Here is a 25,806-nt window from a genome sequence, read left to right on the forward strand (position 1 = left end):
AGTTTAAAGATACAGCAATATATTTAAAACACACACATACAAAGCAAACAGTAAGTTGTACTGAGTTGGGTGGCTAATAAATGTTCTACCTTTTTTCCTTTTAATGTTCTATAAAATGGTAATAAATAGTTAGAATTAAACATAGTAAAATTAGAACTCCTTAGAACAAGTTGACAATGACGATAATAACCAAAGAAGCACTGCTCTCATCACTCATTATTGTATGAGATTAGTCAGGTGTATTCTTATTTCAGCACTGATAACTTTATTCAACTGATAATAGTACTGATGAGAGAATCACTCAAGAATAAGCAGCATGTTTTATGTTAATTTTCTTTCTGATCTTAAGGTGCTCCAAAATGACAATACTTTGAATGTACGTGACAAAAGCTCTTATTTTTATATTTTGAAAGAATGAATAGAAATGAGAGGTTCTAACTCAAGTTCAACTTTGTGACTTAGTCATGAACATTCTGCCATTCTACATTACTATGCATCTGATAGCCTCAATATGTTTTGAATATTTTATTTTGCATAATGGACTCTTGGGACAGCTCTTGTTAAAAATCTCATTTATAAATATGAAAAAAATATGAAGCTTTTTAACCACTAATGAATATATACAAGGTTGCAGTATAATCACAGCTCTTTATGGTAACTAATATTATGTTAGTTTTTGTTATTTGTACTGGTAGCAATAATTTTACATTTTTTCTGGTCAGTGCTTACAGCATGGCCTAATTTATAGTCAATTATGTTGAATATTGTGGTGACTGACAATATTTTATGTAGTATGTAAATAAGAGAAAATTCACTATGCTGTGAGGTACAGATATACTGTAATCTGTTTTATGTTTATAAAAATCTAAATGGAATAATGACTAAGCCAGGCCAGCTTTACTAATTCTTGTAATGTTGGTTCCTAGAAGCTTTCTGTATTCTTTCTTCCTGTTTTAATTTCATTTTATTGGCTAGTACAGAAAAGGTCAGCCGTTATCTTTCTGGCTCTATTAACAATCAGTAGAAGATAAAAGCAAGACAGAACTTTTAATTCTATGCTTATTTTTGCCATTTGACTATACCTGTGGGCCTTTTGTCAAAATGGCTATGTTTTTCTAAACAGCCTATATCCATTGTAATGCAAAGAACTCACCTGTTCTTGATTATAACTTATGTGATACGTATAACTACTCTTAAATCTCTATTTTAATAGCATTTTTGTAGAACACATATATTATGAGAAGAAATGGTTCTGTGATTAAGTAAGTTTAGGAAATACATGGGTAAAATAAATAAGGTTCTATGCTATGAGACTTAACTGAGACTTTAGTAAGGTTTGGGGAATGTCATACTTGTTCTTACAAACTTATTTGATCATGGAGGCTCTCTTTCATCTCACAGGACCAATGTTCCTCAGAACATACTTTTCGAAATGCCAAACTGCTAATTCTAAAATGTGCTATCGCTTTGACAATAATTCTAACATTTATATTGTTTGCTGTAATTATGATTTCATAGCACTAAAGAATTGTGTTTTATGTATACATATAAAACCTAAGTTTTTTTTTTTTTTTTTTTGCGGTACGCAGGCCTCTCACTGTTGTGGCCTCTCCCGTTGCGGAGCACAGGCTCCGGACAAGCAGGCTCAGTGGCCATGGCTCACGGGCCCAGCCGCTCCCCTGCATCGGCAGGCGGACTGTCAACCACTGCGCCACCAGGGAAGCCCCAAACCTAACTATTTTAAACACTTAAAATGTCAAACTTAGCCTAATATAAAATGCCATTATTGTTTTTAGAAACAATTTTTTATTGAGGTATAGTGAATTTACAGTGTTGTGTTAGTTTCAGATGTAGACAAAGTGATTCATACACACACACACACACACACACATATTTTTTCTTTTTCAGGCAAAATGCTGTTATTCTTGACACTTTTCCCCTGACTCTTAGAGTTCAATATATCACTGATTTGTTGCTCGTACTCTCCTGTAGCTTTTTAGCCTCTCTCTCTCCTCTGCCACTGTAACTGCTGCAAACCAGACTCCCAACAGTTTCCATACGGGCTCTTTCAACAGACCCCCAGTTCCACTCATCCCCACAAGTCCTTACCACGGCTAGTGATTTTTCTAACACATAATAAGTCTTATAATGTTTCTTTTCTCTTCCTAGAACAGTTCTGATACACAGTATATTCTCCATAAAGGTCTGTTGGATGATTAAATAAACTATGCTTGCCAAGACCATGATACTATAAAATGGTGTTCCACAGTCAGCACATAACACAAACATTTCACTTGGTTGAAATTACCCCATAAATTGACTTGAATCCAAGACAATCAAGATATACCCTCTCCTGCTTCTGCCGCTCCTGGTGCTGCTTGTGTGCTCGTTCCGTGCGGACCTGGTACCTCTTTTGTGAAGTGGCAGCTGAAGAGACTCCGGTGCTCGCCATGGCCAACGAAAAGCCCAAGGAAGGAGTCAAGATTGAGAACAACGATCATATTAATTTGAAGGTGGAGGGGCAGGATGGTTCTGTGGTGCAGTTTAAGAGTAAGAGGCATATGCCACTTAGAAAACTAATGAAAGCCTACTGTGAACACAGGGTTTGTCAATGAGGCAGATCAGATTCTGATTTGATGGGCAGCAATCAGTGAAGCAGACACATCTGCAGAGGTGCCTGAGGTTGTTTTATATTCAAAATTACCAGTTTTTAGAAAGAATTTTTCATGGTTGGAAATGGAGGATGAAGATACAATTGATGTGTTCTGGCAGCAGACAGGAGGTGTCTACTAAAAAGTGAACCTGCTACTTTACTCCAGAATTCTGTTCCTCTAGACCAAGAAGACATTCTAAATTAGAAAACCACAATTAGGTTCCACCACATCCTGACGACTCCAGTATAGTTTTCTCCACTCTTTGATTTTCCCCACCCCCATTCCTCTATTGTACCTAAAGTAACTGATATATGTGTACAAGCATATTGCATTTTTTTAAACTAAATGGCCAATGGTATGTTTTGATCGACATCAAATGGAGTTGGGATGGAGAAAAATACTGGTTCTGTGAAAATACCCCCTTTTCTCCATTAGTGGCATGCTCATTCAGTTCTTATCTTTATATTCCAGTAAGTTATTTTGCTCTCACTGTTTTTTTTTTTTTTTTAAAGAAAAAGAACATAAAAATGCTTGCATACCTTCCCTGATTGGAGAATTTTAATGTTTTTCACTTATTTGTCATTAAGTAGGGATAAATTACTCTAAAATAAATAAATCCTAGATAGTTTTCCCTTCAAGTCAAGCATCTTTCTGTTTAAATAAACTTCCTGTTTAAAATGGGGAAAAAAAAAGATATACCCTCCCAATAAATCCATGTAAGCCTATGTTTTTTTTTTCTTTCTGGGATTGAAATCTTTGCTGTTTCTCTGATTACCAGGAATCACTGTTGCTTTATATTTAGAGACACTATTATGTGTAAGATATGTATCTTTAAACATTGGAAATATATTTAATCATAAGATTTTTACAATCTGAGAGCCAGTCACATGGACACTGAGTTCCACTGAGGGAATGGCAAACTCATACCTACCATTTCACAGTAGCAAATCCTTGCTAACATTTTATCAGTCTGTAGCATACCCTCACTGAGGGAGCGAAATCACCCACGCAGTTTAATTTTGTATTATTTTCCTTGTTCCCTCTTTTCCTGTTTTTTTTTTTTAAATCCTCTTTTGGATGAATTTGTATGGTTTGATTTGTACAAATAAAATATGCCCATGCTGGAACTATACTGTGTATACTTGTGTTACTCTTGAATTACGATGTGGTGATACAACAGACAGATGTGGTTATCTCTAGGAAAATCAGCGGATGAGACTGAAATTAAATGTTAAGGCTGCTAGTGCAATAAAAAGGACTTCCCACCTATGGTTTGATTATGTGTGTGGGATGGAGGAAGAGGACTGAAGAAGAACTGAGATACCTTCCCACTGAAGGTAGGAAGAACAGAAGAATCTCAAATCATTTACATTGTACATTGAAGAGGTCCTTCTTAAATGTCCAGAGACTTTATATTATATACACTGCAGCCTTAAGCTACTCACAACTTCAAATCTCTCTTTTCACTTGTGGAATGTATAATTTATTATCAAATATGCTCTATAATGAAAATTATTATATAATGTATAAATTTTTCTCTGCAAGCAAGTTAGGTACTTTCAAAGTGACGAATTCTTGCAGGTCACAAAAGAGCAATATGGTATATTAAATAGATGATTTACTAGATGTCGCCTGTGACTCCTTCAGGTTGAAAGAACTGCTGTACTTTACAAAAGTGCTGGTCCACTTCTAGTAAATTACCTATGCTCTGATATAGCCCAATTGAATATCCCAAATCATAAATCCTGGTATAGAATGTGTCTGAAAGCTGTATCTCTCATGGAGGTCTTTTTTTTTAAGAGAAGGACTTATGATAACCCTCTGTGATATGAATTTATAATGCAGACAGCTGTTATTCTCAGTATAGACTTTAAGATTAAAATTACTATTGCTTTTTTCTCTTTGTTCAAAACCTTCATCTTAGCAAAAATACCTAACTATTCAGCCATTCATTTCATGTGCCTCTTCATGTTTCCTATATAAGTAAACAAACTTCATTTTGTATATCTGCCTTAGATAATAAACCTCCCATAAGGCTATTTTATCATAATGGTGATAAATATTACTTTAAATTATAAACTATTACTCTAAGTCACATTTATTTTACTCTTCATTTTCCTCTGCACTTTGACACATTCAAATTATGTATCTGGAAAACTAAGAATAATATTGCTAAGGGTAATAAAAAATATTGCTAAGGATAATAATAAAACTAAGGATAATATTGCTAAGGATAATAAAAAATATTGTTAAGGATAATAAGCAATAATAATATTGCTAAAAATAATAATAAAAATATTGCTAAGGATAATAATAAAAAATATTGCTAAGGATAATAATATTAATTATAATAAATAGAGTTTTCTATTGTTTCATCTGTTCACTGAAAAGAAAAAGAGCAAAAATCAGTCTTCATAACTTGTGAATTAATTTTGTGTTCTAATTCCGCACTCCTGTTTAACACTAAAAAAAAAAATCCATCTTAACGTTATAATCAGTGGTTTATAAACCATTTTAATGACTCAGTAAGTCAACTTAGTACAATATGAGCTTCTATATCTTGTCACCTCACCTCACTAATTGCCTAGACTCATTCATCTGCTTTTGCTGGCTAGGAAAACATTACCTTCACCCTTCAGTGCTCTATGAGCTGTGTTCTCCATCACAGAGTACGTTCTTTGAAAAAGAACAGTTCATTCTGTGACAAAGGTCTATGAATAGATATGTTCCTTTGATAGATCTCCCATGTTACCATATACAAATTCTACTAAAACTAATGGTCTCATGGGTGTTAGTAGTTCATCTATGATACCTACGTCACTAATTTTTAACCTCATTTTCAAGATTGAGATAAAATTTACATACCATAAAATTCACCCTTTCAAAGTGTACAATTGAGTATCTTTTTAGCATATTCACAAAGCTGTGTAACCAACCCCACTATCTAATTTGAGAATATTTTTGTCATCCCCAAAGAATTCCTATAGTAATTAGCAGTCACTCCCCATCTGCTCCACTCCCAAGACCCTAGAAATCACTAATCAATATTTGTAGGAAACTGTGTATGAGAAGGCAAGTTCTTAAAATGATTTTAATCAAATTATTAGTGCATTTTTAAAACTACAATCCCTTTTCATTGCTTACTTTATTTCTCTGTCATTGATTGTTAGTGATAGCTGTCTTTTATTATTAAAAAATTACTTAAGACAGCTAACATATTAGTATAAAGTAAGTTTAGAGAGAAAAAAAGAAACTTGTAACAATTTTTTAACTCCTACCTCATCTTCTCACAAACGCTGCTTTCTCAGGAAAGTTTTTTCCCTGTCTCTGGACTAGCTCAGAAGCCCCCATCATACAGCATTCCATCAATTAGTTTCAGGACATTGATTACAACTTGTAATTATATATGTATTTGTATGGCTCTTTGATTAAGGTCTGTTTCTATCTCTTGACTCCATGATCAATTAAGTCAAAGTTTCCATGTCTTTTTTGCACACTGTTTATAACTCTGGAGCCTAGTGTAGTGTTTGTGTATATAATGGACTTCTAATAAATATACACCATAAATATTAGGAAGAATAAAATATACATTAGATTAATATCTTGCTGTTGACTAAATGCACAGCATGTAAAACTCATAGATTTTTCAAACCCTTTGCTCAGGGTAGCACAACAAATGCAATATAAAACCCAAAGCTTTGGAATCAGAAATGTGTAGTTTAGAATTCCAGCTTCACTATTTACTGACTGAGTAGCCTCTCTTACCAAAGAGAAGAAAATTCAAACTGGAAATGAAACAGGAGGTGTCTGTTCCATCTGGCATACGATGTGGTCTTAGATGAAATGAATTAAGAAACTCTCCTGACCTACTCCAGCATCTCTTGGAGGCGATATTATGAGGCTTTCATAAACGCTTTAGGAAGATAAACTAACCTCATCAATCCCGGAAGGAATACAAAACTTAGAGAAAGGGCAGGAGGAACTTTCCTGGAGTTTCTACCAAAACTTTTCCCTTGAGAGAGACAGGGATGCCTTTTTTTTTTTTTTTTTTTTTGTGCTATGCGGGCCTCTCACTGTTGTGGCCTCTCCCATTGCGGAGCACAGGCTCCAGACGCGCAGGCTCAGCGGCCATGGCCACTGGCCCAGCCACTCTGCGGCATGTAGGACCTTCGCGGACCGGGGCACGAACCCGTGTCCGCTGCATCGGCAGGTGGACTCTCAACCACTGCGCCACCAGGGAAAACCTCTCTGGATTCTTTATCCTTTAGAAGTCAGGGGGAAACAAGAGCTAACAGTACTAGTGAAAGGGAGCAGAAATCCTCTCATCTTCCCCCTTTTCTTATAATTCAGGGGTTTCTTTCCCTTGTTCCATAAATTTGGATAGAGAAAGATATCTATATTTTCATTAGACCCTAACTAATTTTTTATAATTTTAGCATTTCCTTTAATTTCAAATGTAAGCAACAAATTACATTAGTATTAGAAGTAAATGGGACTTTGTTGCCAAATCACATATTTTTTTAATATTATATATAATTGTTGCAGATACCTCAAAATATTGTTTATGCTCATCACTACTAAAAATTATAGTAGGTACTAGAGTCTTGCTGCTGGAACTTCTAATTTAAGGCATTAATTAAGAAGTGCATATATTATTACATCAAAAATGTTTTTTCAATTATAGATTTTATGTACTTTGAAAACTATATTTCAATATTATTGGTTTTTCTTTCAAGCCTACATGATTTATTTTACTTTGTACATTTAAAAAGATGTTTCTAAGGTCCATAGGCTTCATCAGAGTACACACACACACACACACACACACACACACACACACACACACGAAAGGAACCTCTACTATTCTAATTAGATTCCTCCCAAACCACCTGTCCTTGTGATTTTCTATCTACTCTTTTTCTTAAGGAAGATTGGTTCAGAGACTGTTGTTTTGACCTAAGAAGATCTGGAAAATATTAGTTGCATTGGAGGACCCTTTTTTTTCTGCTCTTTTGTCTCCTTTCCTAATAGGACTGATAAATTCTTCCCAGCATCAGAAAGGTCCTAAAACTCAGGTTTGGAACTTTGGGAGAAACACCTAGTCTTAGAGTTGACTTATACTTGAAGTTATTTAGAACCATAGCCTAAATATGGTTCAGATTTACTCACTAACTCTCCCATGTGGCTCAATCTAACTCACTCAATGTGTTTTGGGGTTAGGAACCAACTTCCCTGTTGCTCAGAGAGCTCTATTTTTTCACCTTTTATGTATATATCTCCCTCAAGAATCTTGGAATGAATGGTTCACTGGTTAAAGTATAAGTATAAAATGAAATTTTCTGTTTTTAATAAAGGGAAGGGAAGCAGTAATCTCCCTCTCCCCTCTTTTACAGTGTCTCTTTTAAAACACAGTAGACCAATCTTTTCATTTTACAGTCAAGGCTTCCAGCCGTCTGACCTTTGAAACTATAAACACATACTTCTGAAATTAACTCAGAGTTCTTACAAGGTATACTCACAAGGTATGCAAGAGAAAAGGTACACCAATTTGTCTCTCAAGGAGATAAAAGAAGTGTTATTTGTTCTTTCTTTACTGTATACATTTGTGTGAGATTCTGTCTGGTCTTTATGGTATCTTTCACAGACTGCCTGCAATGTGAATTGTATTCCAGATATGTTTATTCAATTAAAAAATTGCTTCCTTTATCTTCTAGGTTTTGTGGAATGAACTTTGTTAGCAGACTTTTTGTTTCCCCAGTAGAAGAAAAGATTTGGCTATCTTTAGGTCTTTTGTCCTATTACCTTAATACAATTTGAATCTCACCATGACTTCTAATGGTTACTGTTACACGCTTTGCTTTCTTCATCTGTAAGGAGAGAATTGCTGGGTTGATTCAACTTTCTGTATAAATTTTTTTTCTTAGTTTTCTGCAAAAACTGGCAATACATTAGGAAGGCATATTTGACGTCTGACTTAAATATAGACTAGATGGTAGTGGAGAAGGGGGGCATCTTAGTATGATGAGAGGCCATGCGACTACCCCTCTGGAGACATGGTGTAGTGACTGAGATGCCAAAAGCACGGAAAATAAAAATGGTTTAAATATGAGCTCCAAGTCTGTGGTCACAAGAAAATATGCTCTGAATTATAGGTATTGATTTGCAATTGAACTGCTTGTCACATGGGCAACTCTATATATGGTATGCTCCAGAATCCAAACCGGCAGGGATTTATTAATAACAATGTTAATGATTCTCTAAAGGAGCATGCAGGAGGCCAACTGGAATGATAATGTATGTAAGAGTGCCTGAAAACTAGCAGGTGCTCGATAACATCAGCTTCCCTTCCCGTTTCCTTTCGTATACATTTCCTCCATTCACATGAAAACGAAGTGTGCTTTGGTTTTATCCCAATACTACCTTAACTTTTTTCAACACAGAATGTATTACACTTCTTTGTAGAACACGGTTCTGACAAGTAATTTGTGTATTATGTCTGTGAACAAAATTCCTATGTGTAGCTGATTAAAGGCGGATATTTGATGCTACTTTAAAACAATTTAACTCTAGGCCTTTTTTCATGAATCTTTCATCTACATGCTTTAGTTATATCACATACTTAAATGAAATCAAATGCTAAATGGCTTAGTGTATGAGACTAGATAATCTCTATATGCATTTATAATGGAATGGGGTCTAGACTCGTTTCACATCTCAAAAAAATCTTGTAAACCTCAAGGATATTTGAAATAAGGAATTAGCCCAAGGCAAATTATGCCATTTAAACAGAAGATCTGGAATAAAAGTTCAATTATTTAATTCTTCATAAAAATATGATTTAATTAAAAGTAGGTCATATGAGGTTACTAATGAGAGATAACTCTAAAGTTGGAAAGCTACAATCACAAAATGAACTTTTGCTTTGTTTCAAAACTTTCTCTTCAGTTGCTAGGGTAAGAGAGCTCTCCTTTTAAAAGCTTTCATCATTTCACATGCAGTTGGAAGTTGAATAAACAGTGGTGTCAGATGACTACTGGATGTCTAAGTTTAACATAGTTGTGTTCATGCACTTTGATCAGTCGTACAGGTCATTGGCGATTCAGTTAATTTTTTTTCCAGAATCCAGGATTTATGTTAACATGAGCAAAACAAAGGTATTAAAAATAATGTTGCAGATTTAAAAGAGAACTGAGTTAATGACTATATCTATTAAGGCATGTGTATTCTGTGCAGAGCTATATTTCAAATGAAATACAAAAATCCATTTCAGGTGAACACTTTTATATCAGTTATTGGTAGGAATTTACCTTTTCTTAATTCTCATACCTAGCCTAAAGGAAGATTACAGAAATAAGTGGAGAATCCAAAATCTCACACTTATTCCTGGTGCCATGTATTCATTCATGAAGCATTTAAACAACTAGTATGTTGGTTAAGAGCCAGGCACTCTTAGGCTCTAGAGATATAAAAAGATCAATAGAAGGTCATTTGTAGAATTGCCCAGCCTACCTTTAGGGTAGTGATTAAGAGCATGGACTCCTAAACAAGACTGCTAGGCAAGTATGACTCTGAGCAGCTACCTGAATCTCTCTTTGTCTTGGTTTCCTCATGTGTAAAATGAGAATTTTAGTAGTCCCTAATTCTTGGGGTTGTAGTGAGATATAAAATAATATGTATATAAAACTTCAAACTATGTTCAATACAGATAAGCTATTATCTCCTCCCCATGCACACTTTGCCTATTGAGCTGCTTGAAATTCTACCAACATTCTTGTTTACTCTTGCTTCTACATTTTTATATATGCTGAACCCTAGGTGTGAAGTATAACATCTCCTCATGCCTTGTGTCTCACCTGGTTCCTTCTTAATTATACTTTTAAGACTCGTTCATGTATCACTTTCATAAGGAAGACTTCCCTGATCTCTCTTTGTAACTGGGTCAGAGGCACCTCCGTGCTGCTCTTACGATACTCTACTTTTATTTCTAGCAATGTACCTTATCTGTCTGTATCTCATCAGATGGTAAACTCTCCAGGGGGGAAGGACTATATTGAATTCATGTCTTTATCCCTAATAGTTAGTACAGAACCAGGTATATAGATACACCTAAACACCTGAGAAAAAAGGAATGAATGATACTCTCTCTTTAGAATAATTGGCAAACTACTGATTCTTTAACAGTCCAAATACGTTTATTCTTAGGGTCTTATCATTATAATTATATATTATTTGGGTGCTCACTATAGGCTACAGCAGTAGAAAAGATCGAGAACATTGCATTGGTCCAGTTACAGAATAAAAAATCATGGCAATGTACAGCATGGCGAATATAGTTAATACTACTGTATTGCATACATAAAAGTTGCCAAGAGAATAGATCTTAAAAGTCCTCATCACAAGAAAAAAAAATTGTATATACATATGGTGACAAATATTAACTAGACGTACTGTGGTGATCATTTTATGATACGTATAAATATCAAACCATTATTTGTATACCTGAAACTAGTTTAATGTTAGATGTCAATTATGCCTCAATCAATCAATCAACAAAATTATTGCATTCGTACTGTGGTCAGTATCCCCAAATTTAATGATTTACATATCAGAGATATCTTTACCCAGGATATACTGTTTCAATTTCAATTTTAGATACATTGATTTCATCCTGGGAGTTTTGGGGAGTCAGGAGAAAGTAAATAGAAATGGCTTTTCTACTAAAAAGACAAGTGATCATATGCCTACAAGAAGTGAAAAAGCTAGCCAGCTAGAGAGCTGGGGAAAAAGCTTTAGGCAGAAAGGACAAGGAGTGCAAAAGCCCTGAGGCAGAAGTGTGATGAGTGCTTTGAAGAACCATCCAGGAGGCCAGTGTGGCTCAAAGAATAAAGTAAAAAGGGAAAATATTTAGGAAGGTCAGGTTGTATATAGGTAGATTAAGTAGAGCTTTATATTATATGATCTTTGGCATTTATTCAGATTTAGGAAGCACTGATAGATTTTGAGTAAATATGTGATATAATGTGATGTATGGTTTAAAGATTACTTTTCTGTGTTCAGAAGAGACTGCATGGGGAAACAAGAAAATGAGAGAAACTAGTTAGGACAGAGGTTAAGAGGTAAGAGATGACTGGTGCCCTAGATCAGGGTAGAGATGTATTTATATAAACAAATGGAATACCGTTAGGTGAAATAAATCAAGTAATGAATATTAAGGGGAAATATGGATTCTGTCACCATTTGTGTTTTAATACATTTACCTAATATTGAATCAGATCATGGATAAGAATGCTATATGACTTCTCGTTTAATCTAGTATGTCTATAGATAAAATATCTCAGGGTTTCAACAGATATGAAAAGTATGAAAAATAAGAAGAGAAGAAATTATTTTCCAAACACATTTTTTTTTATCACAAAGTGAATTGCAGGTACAGATATCCTGTTCTGCCATCATTTAATATATGTGACATTCTCATGAGATCAACTGCAGGATTTCTCGACATTGAGAAGGACCCACCACAGGATGCTATCATTCTGGATCTACTTGTGACAAATATAATCTCGCAGTGTCCAACATAAGCTCTTAAAAGTATTTTCTTCAGATTTAAAATGTACACTTAATCCTGAACCATGATAAAAATCTATCTTTTGATGGCATTAAGGATCACAGTCTAATAGCTAACTCCCTACTCATGTACTCTGCAACAAAGGCTACCAGTCAGTCAAAATTTCCTGCTCCCATTATCAGAGACTTTTATCAGGATTCCTTCTATAGGGTAAGACTTAGCATAAAAAGCAGCAAAGACTGGCAACCTAATTCTCAAACATTGATGAAATTACAAATAGAGGCATAAGCAAATTAATACATGACAAAGGCAATTACTAGAATAACCAAAAATAATATAACTGAAACACTGAAGAGAGGAGCTGCGGATGTGACATAACTATTTATCTTTTATATCAGGGAATCAGTAGATATTGTCTAATATTGGTAAATCAAGGAACAGAGCTTCATGTTATGCAGAGTCACAGAGAGGGCCATCAGAGAAAATAGAAATTATTAAAAAACTCAGCTGAGGAATAGGAGAATAGAGAGGGGTAGGGCAGATGAACATTGGTTTATATTGCTTTAAATGGTACGCTTCTCTGTATTCTTTTCTTAGTTATCATATGCACATTTTACTTTGATTAAAAAATACAAAATTTACCTTAAAAGGAATTTATGCTTATAAAGAACAAACCCTTCTAGCTCTATTGCACATGATTTATGCACTAATTTTGACTTTTAAAGTATTAATTTATTAAATCTGAAAGTCAGTGAGTCCTGTATATTTTGGATTTCTGTATAATCACCATGAGGGAAAACAAATAGATGCATATGAACCTGATCAAGAAACTAAAATGTATTAAGCTCTCCTTAGTGTGTGACAGTAACAGTCACAGGACTAAACACTTTAAATAACTTGCAAATTACACAATATTATCTCATGCTTAGATATGCAAAATAAATACATTAAACAAGGTCACATAGTTGACCCAGGCTTTTTCCTTGTCTTAAAATCATTGTTTAGAGTTAAGTATATCTAGTTCTAAAAAATGGGCTTTCCTTTTTTCTCTGCTATACTAGAAATGATCAGTTATGGTCATATGTTTATAATGAATGTACCTTAAATTAAAGCATTCATTAAATAACTTCTGATTTTTTTCTTTCTTTTTTTTTTTTTTTTTGCGGTACACGGGCTTCTCACCACTGTGGCCTCTCCTGTTGCGGAGCACAGACTGCGGACGCGCAGGCTCAGTGGCCATGGCTCACGGGCCCAGCCGCTCCGCGGCATGTGGGATCTCCCCAGACCAGGGCACGAACCCGTGTCCCCTGCATCGGCAGGTGGACTCTCAACCACTGCGCCACCAGGGAATCCCAACTTCTGATTTTTATATCTTGGCATTATGACTAAAAGTCTGATGATAACCGTTGTAAGTGATGGTAAAAAATATTCTCTTTTAAGAAATTTTAAAATATCAACTCCTGTGCTATTTTTAGGAATGAGTGAATGTGTATTCATATAATAACATTAATAAATTAGATTTAATTAATATTGAAATGACAAAAATGTACTAGTTCAACTAAAACATAACATACAATGCAAAGTGCAATGCATGTTTTCCAGTGATATGCTTCTTTTAGAACATTGTGTTAAAAATCACATGTATTAACATGCCAGTATTTGCTGGGAACTTTACTAGGCCCTCTGCATGTATTGTGATTAATAGCTTAATCTTCACAATAATCTATTGAGTTAATAACTATTAATTTAAAGATTTAAAAGGCTTTAAAGATTTAAAAATCAAGGCTCAGCTTGCTTCAGGTTATAGATACAGTAAGAGGACATGAACTCAGGTCTGCTCTTCCCTCCAAATTGTCTGTAGATACTACTGTTCAACCAACATGAAATATACTTAACTGGGCTATAATTGACCCATGAAACATTGGAAATATTGGAAAGACATAGGATTATCTTAGGCGAGCATATTATTTGTGAATGCAATATATTTTGTAGCTCCTGCCTTTCCCACCTAAGTCACTGAAGTCTACCTAGTTAATTATTTATTCCAGTGATTAACATTTAGCTTCTTGATCTGTAGTTTTCTGTATTCTTTGATTTTTCCCCATCAGATTTTTGATTATTTCTTGTCTGGCTCCTGGAAATTTTCTATGGTTTCTTAATGATTACTGACAGTAAATTGTGAAAAGTGTTTTTCTAAGTTTAGTATGCTTTTCTGCCTATAAACAGATTTCTCCTTTGTATGGCTCTAAATTCTAATATAATAAATCACTCTTTCTCTTACATTTCCTATAAACTTCCATGTCATCAATTATTTTTTTCTCTTTGTCAGGATTAAATCCAAAGTAATTATTTCTCTTTTTATTCCGTTTGACTTCTGATGGATGAAATCGTTAATTCAAGTCAAGAATTAACCAATTGTTCTGATATTAACAGAATGACCATTTAGTAGCTACCTATCTTTTCTTAATTTCTTATAACAACATTTTGAAGCAAAGATTTCAATTATCCATGTTTTACAAATGAGAGACGATATGCTTAGAGAGGTCAAATGACTTATGTAACTCAGAAATCACACACATATAATTCAAATGGGTGAATACATTATATAACTAAGAAAAATTACCATGTGTATTAGTCCCCAAAAATCCAAACTTTTAATCATCAGATCAGAGTTGCTGGTTTTTCCTGTTCCACTGAAATTCACAGTAATACATACACTTTATATCATTGCAAACATATACATACACACCTACATGCACACACACTCAAATATGGGTATATATTTATTTACTGCACTTTATTTATCTCTGTATATATAACTGAAAACAGTTCCAGAAAACAATATCCTTACTACGTTCTTTGAATTATAATGTTTTTGTCTTTATCTTTTATTTTATTTTATTCAATTTTATATCAATTATAAAAATGCTAGTCACAATCCAGTGAATTGATTTTATGACTCACTGGTGGTGACCCATAGTTTGGAAAATCTGCCCTGAATGGTATCATTCCCATGTCAATTTTGTACAATGCGTTAGGATCATTCAACTGACTAGAGAGTCTGTGGTAACTTCCCATGGTGATATCATTGTTTCTCCTTACTAAACTGTATTTTGCACTGTATCTCTATCTTCAATAATAAAGTTATAAAAGAAAGACAAATTTCAAATTTCATACGATATCACTTATACGTGGAATCTTTAAAAAGGGTAAAATGAACTTATCTCAAAACAGAAATAGAGTCACAGAAAACAAACTTATGGTTACCAGGGGGTAAGGGGGGAGGGATAAATTGGGAGAATGGGATTGACATATACTCACTACTATATATAAAATAGTTAACTAATAAGGACCTACTATATAGCACAGGGAACTCTACTCAGTACTCTGTAATGGCCTATATGGGAAAAGAATCTAAAAAAGAGTGGACATATGTATATGTGTAACTGATTCACTAGCAACAGTGAGACTACCAATAAGATGATAGTGCTTATTAGCAAAGTTGATTGCAATGGGATATAAATTAAAAAGACATAAATGAAAAGCCATTTGAGGATTCAATACAATTGTTAAATGTCACATGACTTTTAGATTTGTCAAAATCCTTAATTTTGATACACTGCACATTTCAGCTTCAAAATGAAAACAAAAAACAAAAACTTGGTTTTCTAGCCAAAAAAAAAAAGAGTTATGTATAAGTATGTGATTTTTGAACAGGCAGTATTAGGCTTTTACTAGTAAAACTGTTTTATTTAGTTATAATACCCATCTCCAAGAGCTTGAAGTTAAAATTACCAGGGTCTGCAACTGAGTTGTATGTAACTTTCCTTGAGAATGACTTGTTTTTCATTAAAATAATTTTTAAACCACTCTGTGTTCCACTTCTGTGTAATACTCTGATATGGGTTTTTGGAAAGGCCACACGAAACCAGCTTTATGAAATGGTGGATTGGCCCTTATTTTGGAAAATCCTCCAGTTATTTATCAAGAAATATATATCCATGACCTGCTTCATTGTTAACTGGGGACTCCCACAGTTTCCCTTCTTTTGTCCACTAGGTCATCTGTTCAAAACCATTCTGAAAGGGCTGTTCATTTACTGTGGCTAACTGCTTAGCAAATTCCATATCCCAAGTGAAGGTGATGTTTCTGTTTCAGGTGCCTCTTTTAACTGCCTTAATCTCAAAGATATTAAGTCTCTTCTTGAATATATTTTTCCTAAGATTTTTTTCTAAGATAAGTGATCTTCTCCTGGTTATGATCATTGTCAGATCCTTCAGCACGCTGAAACTGATGTACTGGTCTTTTAGTAACTCTAGCTGTAGTAGATCTGGCAACGTTCATATCTGATATTATGTTACTGAAACTAATTTTAGGTATTTCTCCATCTTTTTGTGCCCTTGGGTCTTCCTTATGCTGCTGGAGCTGCCTGAGTAGCTCCAATTTGGTCATTGTTTTTAGACAACCTATTCTTAGGAAAAATGTCTATTTTTCTATATCCCTATTTCAGATAAAGATTTATCACTGATTTTTGATAATATTTGTTATTGCATTTATCTACTTTTGTTGAAATGTCAGTTTCAGTGTGTCTGTTCCTCATTTACTCAGTCAGTATTTCCTGAGTACCTGAAGTTTCAGGTACTCCTTTAAATCCTGAGGGCACACAAATGAACAGAAGAGGTAATATCCCTGCTCTCAGAGAGCTGGCATACTATAATGTGCACATTGTTTTAGAGACACCTGGGAATATGAGCACTTTTTCAAAACCATTTCTTTACAGAATCCAATTTTAAAATCCTTGATAAAATCTCTGCATTGCCTATACCACACTTGTAGACTGTGTTTTAAATAGTTGATTTTTTTAAAAAAACAGAAGCAGGTTTAAACATTTCTTGATTCTTTCTAATAATAAAAACTCAGCCAAAAAGTATTTTCTTACCATGACAACTTGGTAAGGCTCTATTCCATCCAGGTCTTCCATCATCTCCTATGATACAGGTGAGTGTTGAATAACCTTGAAGAACATAGCCAGCATCACAGTAATAGGTGACTGTTGACCCTAATTTATAATCCATTCCAAGTCTGGTGCCATTCATTATGTTGCCTGGATCAAAGCAGGACTCTCGGAGTTTTGCTGTAAAACAATGTTGATATAAAATTAATTACTTTAAAATACAATAATCTATGAAACTTTTAATATTTCTTCATTTCTACCTCTAGATAAACAGAAAGCACCGACACCCTTTCTGCCTCTGTTTGAGGGCTCAAAGTACAAAGTAGTCCTTAACCATATCTGACGTTTTGCTAATTCACATTGATTAGTAAAAGATAAAATTCTTCATTGGTCTTTTCATTAAAATCAGTATCTAATATTTATGGTCAAACAGGGTTTTGTGGTTTATTATAAATTATGTGCTATAATCCATGCATAAGTATTTTAAATGAATTATTTTGGAAAAGAACTTATTTCTTTATTTAATATTTCATTATTTAAAAGATCTTCCCCCCAAATGATGTACACTCATTCCATGTGACTGAACATAGATACAGTACTACTGCCTATGTTGATCTCAGTTCATCACTAGGAAGACAGTAAAAGCCCCTATGTCTCTGCCCTGATACCATTTCTCTTAACCTACCTCATTCCCCACATTTCTGTCAGAGGTCTGCCCATTAAAACAGAGTAACAAAATCTTTATAATATCCAAACCATGATCTTTTTGGACAGAGAGTCTATGTCAAAGCCAATAACTTTCAAAGCTAATAGTAACAGACAAATTGAAAAGTAAAGTCCATTCACAACAAAGAACTGTTTTCTGTGGACCCAGGTAGTAAACTAGAGAGACTGAGAGAATATTTTGAAAATATGTAGAGAAACAGATTAGTTCATCCATTCTGGTAAATAAGTAGTAGAACACTGTGTTGTTAACAGATCTGGGTAACACCTTAATATTTCCATTTTATTATTATTATAGATTACTTAAGAAATAAGAGAGATGAGCAATGTAAGGGACATCGCAAATTCAAGATAACAAATGTGATTTTCTACATTAGAATTTATATTAATGGGAATTCAGGAGGTGGGTGTACCTTTGGATAGGACTCGTGGAATCACTGGAATTTAAGTCAACAATATCTTGGTGTTCAGCTATTACAGAAATCATATTGTTATAATATATCAAAATCTGATTTATTTTAACAGAAAAAATATTTTTATTCCATTCATTAAAGTTTGCAGAGTTCCAAGTGCTTCAACATTTATAGGAAATGATGAGAAATTTATGCTTTAGGAAAAAATACTTCAATAGACTTCTCTGAATTCAACTAAAGAGGAAGCGGTGGGGGACTCTCCTGGTGGCACAGTGGTTGAGAATCCGCCTGCCAATGCAGGGGACATGGGTTCGAGCTCTGTCCGGGAAGATCCCACATGCCGCGGAGCAACTAAGCCCGTGCGCCATAACTGCTGAGACTGTGCTCTACAGCCCACGAGCCACAACTACTGAAGCCCTGGCACCTAGAGCCGGTGCTCCGCAACAGGAGAAGCCACCATAATGAGAAGCACGCGCACCGCAGTGAAGAGTAGCCCCTGTTCGCCACAACTAGAGAAAGCCCGTGTGCAGCAACGAAGACCCAACGCAGCCAAAAAAGAAGAGGAAATGGTGGAAACAAACTTTTACATGATTTTAATATTTAGAATACCGGAGGAATGGAAAAGGTCCACTTTTTTTCCTTCCTTCTTTCTTTCCAACAAATACTTAAGAGTCCATTATCCAACTAACACCAGAAATACAGCAGTGGACAATGAAAAAATATTCTAGCCCTCATGGCTTTTACAGTCTATAAAGAAAATAACTAAATAAATACTTGTGATTGTGATGTGTGCTGCATAAGGAGAAGCATTCAGAACCTTCCTGAAGAACTGACATCTAACCTGAGCATTGAAGGGTAATGAGCAGACTAGGTGAAAGGGAGATGAGAGACATGAAGGGGGAAATTGTACTAGAGCTTGTTAAGTCCGATAAACCTGATTTCTGAGCTTCACTCCAAAACTAAATAACTTGATCTCCCAAAGGCATGTACAAGCATGCATACACACACCAGCACAAGAAATTTGTATTTCATATATCATATTCAGATTTCAATAAAAAATTGCTCCCCAGCCCAAGGAATTATATTTCTTCCCAGATAAAATATGCATATGATACTATTTTAAGGAAAGAACCAGTAGGCTCTTTGGTCACTAAGAATGAGGATTTGGTGTTGCAGAGGTTGGTTTGTTTAATTTTTAGGACTAAAACCTGACATTGATCCTTTTCTTAAATAAGCAGGAAAACACAATGTAATTTTTAGGCAGAACAGCAACCTAACATTTACAGCTGTCCTTCATGAAACTGAACTAAATTCCTTGAGAGAAAAGGATTGAAATTACTATTTAAAAGGATTAATCTCTTTGACAAGTCTAACTGCCTAACATTCATCTTTTGAAAAGTTTGCTTTTTTCCTTCTTTGAAGTTTTCCCCAAATTTTCAGTGACATATCAGTGAATCTGTAATATGATACAAACCTCCTACTTTTGGAGGAAAGGGAAACATGGTTGACAAATTAAAAATATTGATTCTGTAACAATTTTATATTGCTAGCCTCATTTTGATAGTATTCATTTATCTCGTTATTATGTTTACATACTGCTTTAAATCCTTGAATTTAAAGGATTAGCTTTCTATAAATAGCTTTCTATGAATAATACTGCCCTTGTTTATTTCCCTGTATGCCAGAGCAATTACATCTGGAAATTTTGAGAACATCTGGAGAATCCTTATATAAAGGGCTAGGAAGCAGATGGAAAGATGATTTTAGTTTTAGAAAAAAAATGTGAGGCAGACAAGTTGATAGTATTTTAATGAATAATTAATTTAATAAAATAATTTACTTTATGAATAATTCATTTTATGAATCATTAAAATTTATGAATAATAGTAATTTGCCTACTGAATAGATCCCAGGTAAAAGAGCCCCTTGCTTTATATTCTCCAAATAAAGCATACTAGATGATGTCTGCTGGAAGACAGAAGTGATCATAAGCAATAGAGCTTATATCTTAGCTATAGATTTGTTTTTCATTTTTACAAAAAAAATATTTTTCAGAATTTCTTCCACATGAAATTAAAGTATTGTAAATGCTTATTTTAATGAAAAAGTTTGACATTAGAACGCTGAAAAATGTGTCTTGAAGAAGATCCAATTGGAAAAATTAAAGCTTTACTATGTTCTTGTTTTCATTTTATTAATAAAGACTTACAGATGGTATTATAATAAGGCTAAACTCCCTTCAAGCTGTGTATGCATTGTAGTCCCCTCATATGATCATAATAAGTCCCGAGAGGCTCTCTCTATTGGCAGATCCATAGTTCACAGAGGGCCAGATTTCCCGAGGTGCTTTTTGAAAATAAATATAAACCACACATGTATCTCTTTTATTTTGGAAAACATTGCTAAAACGTAAATTAAACAATTGGTGCAGAACACCTCAGGGTAAAGCTGAAATGTAATAGGTTGCTCTGTGAAAAGATGTATCTTACCTTAAAGTCATATGTTAATTTAGAAAGTAACTCATGATACGTTAAGGTTCGTGGAGAAGGTGGCTAACTTATGCCATATATAAACAACCATTGTTAAGTCTGCCACTGCAGATTTTTGGTGCATATAAATTGACATCCCCTATCAGCTAAAACACCAGCTGCCAGGAGGTCCCTTTCAGTAGCACAAGACTGTATATATTCTCTCTCCTTCATGTAAATAATATATTTTGTTAAAATAATATAGATATCACTACTATGAGTCACATTTATTAAATATTATAATTAGAATTATTTAAAACATACTTGACATCATTTAAAATAGCCTTAATACAAAAACAATGCAAAAGAGAGCATTGTTTAAAATAAAATACGTATCCAAGTATGAATTTCTTAATATTGTATCTCATTGAAATTACATTAAGATAAATGGAGACAAGACTGATTTAAACTCTTTGGGGACATTGCTTTCAAGTTAGCAAAACATCTCCCCTTACCTTCAAACGTCTACTTCTTTACTCCAGTTTACTACTGTCTACAACACTGGAGCATATCCACCATTTGCTTTATGTAAATGTAAAATGGTATTCCTTCTAGAATCCATGTTAGCAAGCCTGTGTATTTGTGATGTTTGACTATAGCATTTGTTCACTGTTCAAATGCTTTGCACAACTACTATGTATTTGCAAACAAACAGAAATAAGATTCAGTCTATCTTCAAGAGGGAGATGAATAGATAGGTATGAACACAAGCAATGGCAACTATACTCTGGTGTGAGCTCTAATAGAGGTAGGTGCTGGACCTATGGCTTTTTAAATAAAGACCTACTAATACCATTATTTAGAGCAAGTCAGGACTTAAAAGCTTTACTTTTTCAGTGCTAACAGAAATCAACAGAGTCAAAGTATATAACATGAATTACAAATGACAGAGGAATAGTTCTTACTATCCAGGACATCCAGTTATACGTCAATTCATTTTGGGGGTGCACATTTTATCTTGAAAATTTGGACATGTTTGTTTGTCTATGGCAGAAATAAACATCAAGACTACTTTATTAGCTTTAAGGAACTAGACTATTAAAGAGATAACAGTTTTTAAGAAATAGGGAGGTTGATAGGAAAAGACAGATCCTGGAGACCCTGAAGTGGGGGATGGAATTTCCCTACAGATGAGAATTTTGAGGGCCAGTCCAGAAAATTAATTAGGTTGGATTTGGAGAGTATCATAAACTCAGCACTAACTTTGTAAAGAAATACCATCTGGAGTACAAAAATAAGACCTCATGAAATTGTGTGTAAGTGGGCACTGGTGTAGTAGCTGAGGATGGTAGGGAGTAGTTGTAGGGTCCAAGGAGAAGAATTATAGTTTATGGAATGCTTATGTATTTCTCTCTGTCTGTACTCTTATATTTTTATTTGCCTTTACTCTTATTGGAAGTAATAATTTATGTCATTTTATGCAATTCATTTTAACAATCTGATTCTCAATTTTGTCATTTGTAAAATAGGGATAGCAATACTTATATCAAAATGCTATTAGTTAACATTTTTTTGCATTTATAAGTGTGTCTGCTAAAGGGAAAGACAGAGATACTATATTGAAAGAGTTAATCATTGTAACTAGAATAAAGTATCACATAATGAGTAATAAATATTGTCCTATTTAAAAAAACATTGCATTGGTGTCCCTTTTCCTATGGCAGCATAAATCTTAACCTTTTGGAAATAATGGGACATGGAAATTGATCAAGACAGGAAACAGGAAGGGAAATACATTCAGCTGAGATATGGCAAGTAGGTTTTATCTCAAGTGCTAAATTACATGGATTTAGTAATGGCTACCTGGAATGTAGAGAAAGGATTGTGAAGTCAAGTTCAGTTTCCATGACAAAGAATGCTGTAACACATTAGCACAATCTGCCCTGAGTATGGTAGAATTTGTGGCATTCTTCCTGTGTCTGTTATCCTATGGATCTCTGGAAATGTTTTATTAAATACCAATTCACAATAGAACCTAGCTTTACTGACTTGCTTACAGTTTCCTTCTCTCTTTCTCTCTTTTTCTCCCTCTCCCTCTCCCATTCTCCCTCTCTCCCTCCCTTCCTCCCTTCCTTCCTTCCGCCCTCCCTCCCTCCCTTCCTTCCTTCCTTCCTCCCTTCCTTCCTTCCTTCCTTTCTTCCTAAACAGGTCTTGTTTATAAGCCTATCACCTTGCAGATATAAGCAGCTACTCCTAAAGAGTCAAGTTCTCATTTGTAAAATGCAGGACATGAATGTGTCTCTAAGGTTTCTTACATTTCAATAATGTTATGATTCCAATTATGTCTTGACTTAAAATAGAAAACACCTCTTTAAGCAACTCAAAATCGATCAGTTAAATAATTATCAAACAATTACAATGTGTAGGCATTATTCTAAGGCACTCATTGTATAGTGGTAAATAAACCGAGTTCTTGCTCTTAAGAAGCTTGTATTTTAGTATATATGTAGGGATTTAGTGGCATCAATGGGAGTGTGTATATTAAATAAATAAGCAAATAACTGAACAATAAAATATCAAGAAATGATATGACTTTGATAAAAGGAGAAAATTTTGATAGGATAGAAAAATCAAAAGGAGTAGAAAGCTCAAAATAAGATCAAAAAAGTGAATAAATATTAATAAACTCAGTACATCAAAAAAATGAGAAAAATACAATATATATGTACTTGAAAATAGGTTCCCATAATATATAAAACAAAAATCACTAGAATTTTAAGAAAAAACTAAAAATTAAGAATTATAATAGATTTCCCTAACTATTTCAATAATTGCTAGGCCAAGCAGATTTTTCAAAAATGGCAAGGGCATAAATATTTGAGAAATATAATTAGAGAGCTTGATTTAATGAGTATATATAAAAAACTGCACCCATAAATTGAATGACACTCTTTTCTCCAAGCACACAGGGAACATGCATAAAAACTGACCATATAAGAGGCCACAAAACACATCTTAACATATGCCTCTTCCAGTGGGAGAGTTTTGGCATGTTGCTCAAGTTCAACTCTCCATAAGACCAATGCTTCCTAAACCATAGTCACAAAGTCTAAGCTTTCCCATGATCCCCTGGTTTGGAGCAGCTAGTATTTTCATACAACCCCAATAAATAGCTGGCACCCTAAATCCTTACTGTTTGGTAGCAAATAGCTCATATATTCTCCCACTGAGCAGGCCATTTTCTTACTTTGCTCTGTAAGATGAGAGACCCATAGAGGGTTCAATCTTTCCATCAGAATGAAGTCCATATCATGTCAGTGTTGAGCAGATACCTTGCTCTGGCAAGCATTTCCAAGTAATGATGGACATATTGGAGAGCTCCAAACAACTGTTTCCGGCTGACTTGTTTTTCATTTCCCTAAAAAAGCCTTCCTTAACCCATGCCATGCATGCCATGGGAAGTTGTGGAATTTATCTTGACTTCCTTTGACAGCCCTGAGGAAACAAACCCTTCTTCCCAGTGCAAATTCAGAAGGAGTTTCAATTGTATATGTAATATTATATTTATTAAAACAAGAATAACAAGATCTGAAGCAAATATGGCACCATGTTTGTCAAGCTGGATGGTAAATACTTTGAAGTTTGTTTTACTATTCTGTATAATTTTTAGCTATTGAAAATATTTCATAATTAAAAAAAAGAAAATCTAAGCAGTAAGTAATAAATTCAAAGTATGCATTTTCAGAACTCAAATGATCCCTTTATCAGTTTGTCCTTTATGGACTCAACTACTGAAAAATAAATTTTAACTTTAAACAACTAAGATCTAATTTGTCCTTATAGTCATTGAATATAAAACTTAAGAAAAATATATTTATAGATATCCAGAGCATTGTAATATTGATTCATTTAAATACTTGCAGAAATATTCTAAAATATTATCATCATCACAATTTACCCTATTCTGAATATTGACATATTTAAATATTTTTTGACATTTTCTGAAACATGATTGTCAAAATACTTTGTGAGTAGTATACTTTGTGAGTATTCTCTTTATCACTGAGAGTAGTCTCTGAATACCTGATATTTGAGTGAATCCTCAGCTTCCAAAAAATGACTTTGCTTTTTAAGAAATATTTTGTGGTCTCAGCCAACTCCTGCAGTATACTAATTGCTTATTTGTTTGCCTGATACATTTCCTTTGGTAGTAATTAGGAAAATGCTAATTTCCTTCTCACTCATAGGAAAAGTCTACAGTGAGAGCTCTTTTGTGAGCTGAATTGTAGGTAGTCTGCATTAAGAAATGCATATATTACTAACATCTGACAATGGTCAATACAACATTATTCTCCTGTATAAAATGTTCAAAATTTAAATCATGATGCTAAAATCAAATGTTCACATTTACCTTTATATTCTAAATGAAATCCAGTGTAACTAACAGATCCATCACTCCGAAAAGCCAAATGCATGGTATTTGAGCTGCTTTCTATTCTCTCTGGTAACTTGCTGTCTTGAAAACTTCCAATCAGTGGGCTATTACTGTCTGGTCCATCATATATATAGAGGAAGTCATAGTTTGGTTCTATGCTAAAACTAAAATGAAAGAAAAAGAAAGCAAGCAAGAAAGAATGAAAGAAAGGGAGAGAGAAAGAAAGAAAAAAGTGGAAAGGTTATTACTAAGGTATTAAGCATAATAGTCACATAATCATGTATTAATTCAATCAACATCTTTAAAAATAACAACAGACCCTGTCAAAATAAGCTAATTTGAAAATTCACCTGGCAACAGCACACTGAATATGCATATCAAATCAGCACTGGAAAAGAGAAAAGACACCTTGATATTTTCAAATATTTCTAAGTTGGCATTGTGTCTATAGGGAATAAAAATGACTGTAAGGCAAACAGTTTATAAGCTGATGAAAGGATACAGGATTTGGAGTCAGAGTTTAGGTTCAAGCATTGCTTCTGCCTTTGTTAGCTACATATTCTTATGCAAGTTACTTTATATCAGTAAAATGTG

At 34.1% G+C, this 25,806-nt stretch overlaps 2 protein-coding genes across 4 annotated transcripts in view; one reads left to right on the plus strand and one right to left on the minus strand.

Moving 5' to 3' along the window:
* The window catches only part of CSMD3 (CUB and Sushi multiple domains 3), a 1,084,122-nt gene that overhangs the window by 248,423 nt on the left and 809,893 nt on the right, over nt 1-25,806 (minus strand). For all 3 annotated transcript variants that reach the window (XM_027092553.1, XM_027092552.1, XM_027092550.1), the window contains 2 exons: nt 25,189-25,376; nt 17,159-17,353 (listed from right to left, as the gene is read on the minus strand). In XM_027092553.1, the coding sequence (XP_026948354.1) occupies nt 17,159-17,353; nt 25,189-25,376 (383 nt within the window). The remainder of the gene's footprint in view (nt 1-17,158; nt 17,354-25,188; nt 25,377-25,806) is intronic.
* LOC113612579 (small ubiquitin-related modifier 2-like) lies at nt 2,376-2,793 on the plus strand. The gene is made up of 2 exons (XM_027092554.1): nt 2,376-2,603; nt 2,719-2,793. The coding sequence occupies exons 1-2, from the start codon at nt 2,451-2,453 to the stop codon at nt 2,791-2,793; spliced, it is 228 nt and encodes a 75-aa protein (XP_026948355.1). The 5' UTR covers nt 2,376-2,450.

Source organism: Aethalodelphis obliquidens, unplaced genomic scaffold, assembly GCF_003676395.1.
Source record: "Aethalodelphis obliquidens isolate GAN/ISIS:26980383/991018 unplaced genomic scaffold, ASM367639v1 scaffold79, whole genome shotgun sequence".
NCBI lineage: Eukaryota > Metazoa > Chordata > Mammalia > Artiodactyla > Delphinidae > Aethalodelphis > Aethalodelphis obliquidens.

What these genes read in the sequence shown, in the direction of transcription:
- LOC113612579 (XM_027092554.1), top strand. Translation starts at nt 2,451, where the DNA reads ATGGCCAACGAAAAGCCCAAGGAAGGAGTCAAGATTGAGAACAACGAT. An exon ending in AAGCCTACTGTGAACACAGG is followed by an intron (nt 2,604 to 2,718) that starts GTTTGTCAATGA and finishes GTTTTTAGAAAG; the next exon opens with AATTTTTCATGGTTGGAAAT.